Source organism: Canis lupus, chromosome 6 (genome assembly GCF_003254725.2).
Source record: "Canis lupus dingo isolate Sandy chromosome 6, ASM325472v2, whole genome shotgun sequence".
NCBI lineage: Eukaryota > Metazoa > Chordata > Mammalia > Carnivora > Canidae > Canis > Canis lupus.
The window spans coordinates 39,481,656-39,491,487 of record NC_064248.1 but is presented as its reverse complement, the minus strand read 5'-3'; the positions used below and the strand labels follow the sequence as shown (position 1 = coordinate 39,491,487).

Below are 9,832 nucleotides of genomic sequence, written 5' to 3'. Positions count from 1 at the left end.
GTGAGCAGCACGATGCCCACAATTCCCGGGCCGAGCAGGGCCGGTCCTCAGCCCACAGGCCCAGACCCTGAATCCTCTGCCCTCGGTGGCAGCGGCCCCGTCCCGGCCGTCAGGCGCAGTCGGGTGCTAGGAGGCTCTGCAGGGGGGGTTCTTCGGGGGCTTCCAGAGAGGCCAGTGTGAGCAGAGACCCCAGGGCCAGGGGAAAGGGGTTGCGGACCCCCATGCCTGCCCCTGGGAGGACACCGGGGTGCTGCGGGTCAAAAGGCCGAGCATCCAGCAGGCGGATCTGAAGGAGCCTGGGCTCCCCACCTCTCAGCCCCTGGGCGCCCTTACCGGCTCTTTCCAGGCCCTGACAAGGCCCGGCCCCCCCGTGCACGGTCTCTGGCGCCCAGACTGTGCCCCGGGGCCATAGAAAGTCCCGGGACATGCCCACGGAACATCACGGGGGGAGTAAACCCCACGGAACCCGCAGTTAACGCAGAAGGCTGGTGCTGAGGCCGGAACCTCCCCACCGAGGCAGCGGGGAGGGCTCTCCGTCAGTGCACAGTGCTCCTGGCAGGCGGCTTGGGCGGCTGGGGGGGGGCATCCGGGCTGGGGGGGCCTCCCGCGTACAGACACCCCCAGGTGGGAAGGGTCCCGTCAGCCGCGCACTTGGACCAGACAGGAGCTCGTCCTCCTCCACCAGCACCTTGAGCTCCATGCAGGGGAAGCCCCTCAGCTTCGGGTGCACCTGGGCTGCTCCGCCTCCCATCTGGGGGAGCGCCAGGGCCATCTGCTCCTGCGGAGCTCCGACCCCAAGCTTGGGGGTGTTGAGAACCCCCGGCTCTACAAGGGGGGGCTCGGTGCGGCCTCGAGGGGGGTCAGGGCCCGGATGTCTGGGCGCCACGCTCCTTATGTGGCCGGGGCGGTGCTTCCAGGACCCCGGAGTGAGCTAGTGCCCTGACCCCTACTGGGGGGCCCCCCCAGTGCCAAGACCTGAGGGTCCCGAGATGCAGGGACCCCCGGCTGCAGCCCAGGCCTGGTGTGGGAGGCCCTGACCTACAAGACTCAGGCCGAGGGCTGGGCACCCGGCAGGTCCTGAGTGCGCAGGAGCAGGCATCCGGCTCGCCTGGTGGGGTGCTGGGCAGGGCCCCGAGCTTCACCAGCCCGCGTCCAAGGGCGGGACTCGGGGCACAGGACCAGTATCCTCCCCCCCAGGGCCCCGGCCACCCCAGCCCGAGGGACACCGTCCCGGCTCCGTCCGGTGACCACACCTTAGCAAGTGGCCAGGGGTGAGCAGGGAGGCTGAGCTCCTCGCCCCATGAGCCCCGACGCAGCCCCACTGGCGGTTGCCTGACAACCCCGCCCCTGTGTCCGAGCCCCGCGCACACGGGCCGGCCACCTCCCTCCACACCTGGGGCCCCGCCCGGCCGAGGACCCGCCGCGTGTCCGATGCCCCGGCCGGGTGGGGGGCCGCTGGAGGCCTCAGCCCGCTCACCCTCCATGCCCGGGCCAGAAGGAGGAAGGGAATGCGCCCCCAGACCCTCGGCCCTGGGGCTCAGGCGCCAACGTCCTCAGGCCGAATCCACGGCGGAGCGGCCGAGGTCACAAGCGGCCTGGCCCAGATCCGGGGCTGCATCTGCTCCCTGAGAGGCGGAAACCCAAGTGTAGGCCAGAGGGTGGCGTGCCCCCCACGCGTGACGTGGGACCTGGGGCTCACCTGGTGGGTGCGTGTCCCCGCTAGAGACTTCGTTGGAGCCGTCGGAGCCGTCGGAGCCGAGGGTGGCCCTGCAGTCGCAGCTCCGGAGCCCCCTCCCTGTCCCAGCAGAGCTCAGCCTGCCCACGGGGGCTGCCCATGCCCTGGTTCACCCCTGCACTGTGCCCCCAGCCCGGGCGCCTCGCCCCCTCCAGCCCCCTCCGGCCCCCTCCAGCCTGGGGTCTGGCCCTCCCTCCCTGCCACCCCTACTCTGGTGGGGCCTGGGGGCTCTTCGCAGGGGTCCTGTCTGGAAGCAGGCTGGCCACAGAGCCCTGCGTGCCCCCCAGCCCGAGCGCCCCACCCGCCCTCGCCTCCAGAGAAGGTGAGCCTGGAGAGCACCCCCCACCCTCCGTGTCAGGGACACATGCCCGGGTGTCCTCAGGGCCCTGCAGCCCACGGCCCAGGGCTATCCCAGCTGCACCCCAGCTCCGGGCGGCCCTCCTGTGACAATGGCTGCCCTCACCAACTGAGCCCCTGCTCCCCAGGGTCGGGGGACCGGGCCGCAGAACACACAGCTCCCCAGGAAGGCCTTAGAGAATCGGCAACGGGAGGCCACCTGGCAGCCTCAAGAGGGCTGCTGGGCCCTCGGGTCCCTGCCTCCCGCCTCTCCCTCACATCCAGGCCCTGGGGTCCCCGCAGCCTGCCCACCGCGTCCAGCACCCCTGTACAGCCGTGGGGAGGGGCCTCGGGGTGCAGGACCGCCCGGCCAACAGGCCTCGCAGAGGTGGGCCAGTATGCCCGGGGACCCGGCCATGGTGGGCACCCCCCGAGAGCCTAGGGTACGGACTTCGGGGTGCCTCCCGATCAACCTCCGTCTCCCGCACCCACTCCCTGGATGAACCCAGGGGTGCAAAGAGCCGCCCCGCCTGGCTCCCCTCAGGGGCTATGGGCACTGGGCATCTCAGCCAGGAGCTGTCCGGGCTCCAGGAGGCCCGAATGCGACCGTTGGAAACAGAGAAGCAATATTTGCATTTCAAGGCCATCAGTCCTCGAATCCAAATATTTTATTTTGGGATTGGGCCACATGTGCCATGACTCACAGACGCCCAGGACCCATCTGGGGGAGGAGGTGGGTGAGGACCGAGCCAGAGGGCGCCCACCCTGAGCTTCATGGTAGCCCTCTGACCTTCGGGGGGCTATCAATGCCCGATGGTCCCCATGAACGAGAGCTGGCAGGGGTCCTGCTTCCCTGCTGGCAGGCTGCCCCTTGGGTCCCGGGCAGAGTCTGGAGCTCCGCGTCCCCCCCGGGCCTCTCTGTCCACGTCCACATCCAGGTGGCCAGGTGGGACCGTCCAGAGGCAGAAGGCCGGCCAGCGAGGGGCTGGTGTCTGGGCCCGCCGTCCCCACCACCCCCTCGTGCCGGGGCCCCCCGGGGCCAACTGCATGTTCCTGAGCTGGTGAGCGCACCACCTGTTCAGCACCTCTGGTGAGTTCCCTGTCGCGCCCAGGCCTGTGCTTCTGCGGGGATCCAGGCCCCTGGGGCATGGAGGGGACTCCCCCAGCATGAGCGGGGAGACAGGCTGGGGTCCCAGAGAGGGCGAGAGGGCTGGGGGGCAGAGGGGCTCAAGACAGGCGTCCTGTGGAGGAGGGGACGGGGGTCAACTGGTCCAGACGGGCCCTGAGCCCCACACACCTCTGCCCCGGCTGGGCCCCTCTCTAGCCGTGAGCACCTGCAACATCCCCGTGGGGCGGCAGACAGTGGTGAGGGCAAGGGGAGCCCCCCCCCCACCCGCCACTCCTGGCCACGCTCTTCCCCGGCTCCAGGGACCTCAGCATTGATCCAGCTCCCTGGAACGCGGGCTGAGTGCCTGGACGGCGACCAGAGCCACGGTTTGGATTGATTTGAGCCCTGCTTCGAGGGACTGCTCCCTGGGGACCTGCAGCCCTTGCCTGGGCCCGGCCAGGACGGGCCCATCCCGAGCCCTGTGCTCTAGACCCAGCCCCAGCCCCTCCCCAGCGGGCGACGACCCCAGGGACCACCCCCACCCGGTGCCCTGAGGGCTGATGGCTCACGGCGGGGTGCGGCCAGTGGTCCACTGGCCCCAGGGAAGAGCCAGGCCAGGGCTGGGTGGTCAGGGACCGGGCGGACACTCTGACGTAGGTGAGCTGGAGCTTGCGCCCTGGTGACAGATGCCTAGCCAGCAGCTTGCTCCGGACGCTGTCCTGGTGTCCTCCGTCCGTCCACCAGGGAGAAGAAGGGGGCCAGCCCCCCCAGAAGAGCAGGGGCCCCCATACAACACCCCCACGTGCCTCTCCCATGGGACCCCCGTGGCCCTGCAGGCAGCTGCCCCCTGAGGGTACACTAGGCCCACCAGGGTCCCCGGGGAAGCCCCCAGGTTTGGGCTTTAACCCAGCCAGAGGGTCCCACGGGACCTTATATGTGAGTGCACCGGTTCTAGGGTTTCCCAGGTGAGCCAGGATCTGTCCATCCATCTGGTCACCTGTGCAGCAGTGGCTGGGGGCCCCCTCGAGCCCAGCAGACCAGAACAGGGAGCCGGGCCACGTCCTCTGGGGGGAGAGGGTCGGGATTCCGCCCCACGAACACCTGCTTGCCGTGTGGGCCACAATCCCCCCCGCGCTGCCCACCATGTTGGCTCTATGCACTGTGCCTCAGCTTCCCTCGGAGGGTCCCTGGCTACCTGTGGAACCCCAAGGCTGCCTTGGACTTGCCCCTTCCTGGTGACTGGCTGGTGGGCTCCTGCTGGGAGAGGACCCATCCGTAGGCCTGGCCAGGTTGTGGCAGCAGTGCTCACCCCAGGACAGGTGGGGCAGGGCTCACGGCGGGGGTGGGGTGGGGGGTGGGGCGGGGGGCAGCCCTGTCCTGGCCTCCATCCACCGCATGCCCAGCCTGGGGGGCAAGCAGCCTCCTGCCACCCTGCACCTCCGCGGAGCCCCCCACGACCCCAGGGCCAGCGGCCCGCAGAGCTGGTCAGAGCCCAGAATGAGGATCGAGGCTCCGGGAACGGCTTGCACCCCGGGGTGGCCGGACGCCCGGGGCAGAAGGGAGCAAACTGCTGCCCTGCTCTGGCACCAGCAGCTTCGGGCAATCGGGGTCACGGTTTCCCGGGCATCCAGGGCGGGGGGCGGGGGCCGTGGAGACTCCCGCGGCCAGCGCTCGCCTCCTCTGCTCCCCCCGGGGCCACACCTGCAGCAGGAAGTCCAGAGTCGGGCATCGGTGCCCCTGGCTGGCATCACAGTCTGGGAAACTGAGGCTCGGGTGGGAGCGCATGCCTGCTCCGGAGCGCCCCCACGAGGACGAGGCTCCGTCAGGAAGCCCGGGGCCACCTGGAACACCGTCGTCACCCTGGGCTCTGTCTCTCTGGGTTCCTGGGGTCTGCAAGACATCACGAGGGCCCGGCCGCCCTGCTCACTTCCTCCCGCACGGAGCTGACATTGCACAGATGCGGTGCAGCGAGGCCCCGGGGGGGGTGCTGGGTGGGAAACGGCCTGGCCTGGCCTCCCTGCGCCCCACCGCCCGCCAGGACACAGCCTGAGGCCCCCGGGCCCTGCGCTGGCTTTCCCGACCCCGCCGGAGGCCCCGTGAGCCCTGTGGGTGGCCAGGTGGCCGGGGGCTGCACCCTGCCTGGCCGTCCTGTCCCTCCCAGAGCCCAGCCCAGGACGCCCTCCCCGCGCGGGAGTCGGGGAGGTGTCAGCACCTGGGCATTCTAGAACAGCCCCACCCGCTTCGCCGGTGCTTTCGGGGGGCAGGAGCGGGGCAAATGTTCCAAAGTGTGGAAGGAAGAACAATGAGAGTCAGCAAGGATGTCCCTGTTCTTGGCTCCTGAGGACAGGTGGGGCCCAGGCCACCGTCTCTGACCACCTGGGGGGCCTCTGCTGCCCAGCGCGTTCCCATGTCCCACCTGCCCCCCACCTCAGTGTCGTCTGTCAGCTTGGAGTCAGGGACTGGCGAGCGGGGGCTCTTGAGGGGCTGGGGCTGCCTGCTGCCCACCTGTCTGAGCCCCTCATCCTCGCGGAGGTGACCCCTGGCAATGGGGTGGATGTGGATGTGTCCCCCCAACATAGTCCTCGTCTTCACTCCCCGGTGCCTGCGAGGGGGACCTTACTTGGAAGCAGGGTCTTTGTAGACAGTGGGGTTAGGATGAGGTCGTTGGGGTCGGCTGTCACCCACGGCCCGGCCGGTGTCCTCATAGGAGGAGGGGATTTAGACTCACACCAGCGGGGAGGCAGCCCCATGACTGTGGGGCACAGACGAGGGGATGGGGCCTCAGGACAAGGGACAGCCCCACGGGGAGCTGGATGGGGAGCGACCCCCAGGCAGCCTTCCTGACTGGGGTGACACGGACCTGTGCCCTCCCAGGGCACGGTGCCCTGACTGCCCCCGGAGAGTGGGGAGCAGGGCCTCCCCCGCAGCCTCGCGCCCCCAGCCAGGCCACCTGTGCTGCGTGGGGAGCCCCAGGGTCAAGGTCAGGTGTCCAGCTGACTGCACGCCCCATGAAGACAGCCGTGCAGTTGTCCCTACGGCGTCCCGTCCTCTGGAGCCAAACTGGGCCTAACAGACATCCTTACAAATGACGCTGGTGCAGGGGACGTGCTGGGGGGGATGGCATGAGTAATGGGGAGCTGGCCCAGTCCAGGCAGGCTTCCCGAAGGAGGCAGCCCCTCCAGGCCTCCCGGGGGTGTTTGCAGGGCAGGCTCATCCCCCCGGCCCTGCAGGGCATACAGTTGGCACTCAATAAATAGGGCACCGGAGAGGCCCTCGGTCCGCCCAGCCGGTGGAGAGCAGGAAACCCCTGGCCTGCCCTGATCTCCGGAAGGCAGGTATCGGAGGCGCGCCCTCCCCGGGGCGGGGGCTGCCCCCCAACTGTAGAAGCTGCCGTCCTCTCCCGGGGGCTGCCGTCCTCTCCCGGGGGCTGCCGTGCACCTGTCATCTCCTCCTGTTTAAATATTTAATCCAGTTAAATATTAAACCTCTTCCAAGTCCCAATTACAATGGGATCGATTCTGGGCTGTGGCTTAGCAGCAGGGCTGGAGCATGGGGGAGGGGGTGGGGGGGCTGCTCTTGCCCTGGGTGCTGACTTGCCCCCCCCCCCCGCCACCGCGCTCAGGGCCCTGTGGGAGGCTGGCAGGGACTGCGGGCCGGGGACACAGCGCACACATCTGGGCACAGCCCTGGGGCCTTCCCACGGAGGGGGGGAGGGCAGGTCCTGCCACACGGGGGAGGGGGCGCCTCGGTCTGACGCCACTTTCAAATCACGCGACGTTCCAGACATCCCTCGGAGAGGCACGGAGAGTGGCCGCGGCCACCGAGGCCTCCTGGGAGCTGGGAGCCCCGTGAGCGCCGGGCGGTCGGTGCTGTGTGTCCGCGGCCTGCTCCGTGCATCCCCTGCAAGTCCCCGTTTCCCCCTCCGTGCGAGGGTCACCCCGCAACTCACAACGGTCCGCGGGTACGGACGCGCAGCCACTTCACCGTCAATGTAATGGAGACAAACACACACAGCACACAGTTTGCAAAGAGCGATAAAACACATGACACACCCTGCAGTACCTCCCTCATGGCCGGACGGGTCCCGGGGCGCCCCTGCTCCCGCACCAGGGCCCACCCGAGGCCGCCGAGCTGGACCCCCCAGGGGTGCCGCCGGTCAATCAGCACAGACGACACGCTTGCCCTTGACAGAGTCCACACCGGTTCATTTCCCGCCGGGGCCGGGCCTGACCTGACCCCCAGCCCATGTCACCCTGGTCCACGGGGCTGCACGAGGCGGCTCCAGCCAGACCCCCGGGGGCACGGCGCCCGCTCCCGCTTGCCCACCACAGGTGCCCCAAGGACGGCAGGTGGCGGGGAGGCCCCACATCCAGGTGAGGGGTCCTCCGTCGCCCCCTCTGCACAGGGTGTGGCCACTCCCGGCCCCCATCCGGGCACCCAGGCTGGGGGTCCACTGGTCAAGACCCGCTGGTCCGCGGGGCTCCCAATGGAAATGGCGTTGGGGTCCTGCAGTTCATCTCGGCGGGTTTCCCTCGTGGCCCCCTGAGTCCTCCACCCGCGGATCAGAGCTCCCGACTCCTCAGATCTTCCTCTGTGCCCTGAATAACGACACTTTTATTCTTTTGTCCCGTCCCCGTGTCCCCCCACCCCCCGCGGGAGCTCCTCTGGGCAGCTTCCTATCTCCCCGGCGCCCGCCCACCCGGGGCTGAGTCTGTGCCCCGGCACCTGCCAGCCCTCAGAACCCTCAGATTCTCTACCTGTCACCCCGCAACCTCTCGTTGCTTGGGGTCCCCAGGCCGAGCCCAGGGGGATTTACAAAAACGTGTGTTTGGGATTTGCTTCGCTCCTGAGCGTGGGGCTCCCCGCGCTTTGCCAACTGCGCAGCCACTGCCGCCCGTTGCAAACACGCGCTGTCCTCCCAGGCTCCTCGCGAGGCCGCAATCAGAAATATCCTGGGTTTGGGGGCCGCCTACTCGCCTCTCGTGTGAGTGGGGAAAGGGGGTCCGCTCCCCGGGTTCGCTGTGGGCTGGCCCTTATGTCTGGTCACCGGCATTTCTGGAAGTCACTGGTTGGGATTTTCAGGGGCCACTGCCCTGGGTCGTCCCGCGTGCACCCCAAGTGTCCCCCCCCCGCCCTGGTCTGGGCCCCTCGGCGGCATCTGGACGCCCCCGGAGATGGGGACCCTGGGGACCCAGGGCACATTTGTTTCTCACCCGATGAGTGCATCAAACATAAAGCGTCTACGGTCCCACTGAGGAGAAGTAAGCGAGCGAGGAGGCACCAGCCCCGGCAATGCGGGGGGGTCCCTGGCCGGGTGGCCGCCCCATAAGCCGCAAGGAGGCTGCTGAGAAGATCCGCCCGGCAGCAGGTGGCGTCCGCCGGGGCCCCCCAGCTGCCTGGCCCTCGCCCAGGCCGCCCGCCCGGCTCCTCCATGGGGTCCCCAGGCTGGGGTCTGGGTGCAGGGGCGGGGGGGCTGGACGGGCAGGGGCCGGGCGGCTGGGACCCCGGGAGGAGTCCTGGGGCTGAGATGGCTCAAACAGAAGCCCCCCAAAAAACATGTCCTCGTGCTAATGTCCATGACCCCCAACCAGGTCCTTGTTGGGGAACAGGGCTGCAGACGTAACGAGTGGACGACCGTGCGATGCGATCATCCTGGACTAATCAGATGGTCCCGAGACCCGACCACAGGGTCCTTGGGAGAGAAGGGGACACGCCGGGTGGAGGGCGTGTGCGGTGCTGCGGCCACGGAGACAGCAGGAGCAGGAGGCGGCTGCCCCCGGGGGCGGCAGGGAGTCGCCGCCCTGCTGGCCCCTCCGCACTTCAGCCTCCACATCCGGGAGGAGTATTGCTGTTGGTCGCAGCTCCTGGGTCCTGAAGGGCTGGTGGCCCCAGGGGGTCGCTGCAGACCTAATGCTGCTGCTTCGGGTCACCGCCCAGGGGGCGGGCTGGAGAGTAGCGCCGCGGGGTTGGCAGGGACGGAGGGGCTGGCACCCCCTCGTGCAGAGGGGCAACCAGGGCTCCCAGCGGTCAGCGCCTTGCCCTGGTCCTGCGGCCCTGGGGACTGGCGGGAGCAGAGACGTGGGCCTGCTGTCCCAGCTCCCTCCACACGCAGGGCTCAGCCCCCGCCAGTGCTCCCTGCCCCCAGATCCCCCCAGGTCCCCCCAGGTCCCCGCAGCCCCTGGGGGTGCTGCTCATCTGACTTTAGGTGGCCGGAGCGTGTGGCTGCTGGAGGCCAGTCAGCGTGCTGGGAGGACACGCAGGGCTCTGCTGGGCCAGGGGGGCAGAGGGGCCGCGGGGTGGGGTGGGGCCGGGTCTTCCTGGAGGCACCACACTTCCACCTTCCCCGACCCTGAGAGGCAGAGGAGCCCTGGCCATGGGGTGGGCCTCCCTGGGGACCCCGCCCGCCCACTCTGCCCCCCGTGGTCAGGCGTCGTAGGCCGTGACAAGTACCCAGGACCCAGGACTCTTGTAGCAGCCTGCACCTGGGAGCACTCTCCCCAGGGACGTGGCCCCGACCTTCATTCTGACAGACACACGCTTCTGTCGTCCCTCCATCCACCCGGGAGGGACCCCCCAGCAAGAAAGACAGGTCTCGGTCCCCCAAGGTGTAGGGCCTAATTCTTCCCCCCCACCACCACCTCCCGTGGCCGCTG

At 69.3% G+C, this 9,832-nt stretch overlaps 1 protein-coding gene across 1 annotated transcript; it reads right to left on the bottom strand.

The window, feature by feature from the left end:
* Positions 1 to 2,721: 2,721 nt before the first annotated feature.
* Positions 2,722 to 4,479, bottom strand: LOC112640593 (uncharacterized). The gene is made up of 2 exons (XM_025417087.3): positions 3,749 to 4,479; positions 2,722 to 3,312 (listed from the first exon to the last, which is right to left on the bottom strand). The coding sequence occupies exons 1-2, from the start codon at positions 4,322 to 4,324 to the stop codon at positions 2,875 to 2,877; spliced, it is 1,014 nt and encodes a 337-aa protein (XP_025272872.3). The 5' UTR covers positions 4,325 to 4,479; the 3' UTR covers positions 2,722 to 2,874.
* Between the last annotated feature and the right edge of the window lie 5,353 nt (positions 4,480 to 9,832).

What these genes read in the sequence shown, in the direction of transcription:
- LOC112640593 (XM_025417087.3), bottom strand. Translation starts at nt 4,324, where the DNA reads ATGGTGGGCAGCGCGGGGGGGATTGTGGCCCACACGGCAAGCAGGTGT. An exon ending in ACCACTGGCCGCACCCCGCC is followed by an intron (nt 3,313 to 3,748) that starts GTGAGCCATCAG and finishes CCTCCTCCACAG; the next exon opens with GACGCCTGTCTTGAGCCCCT.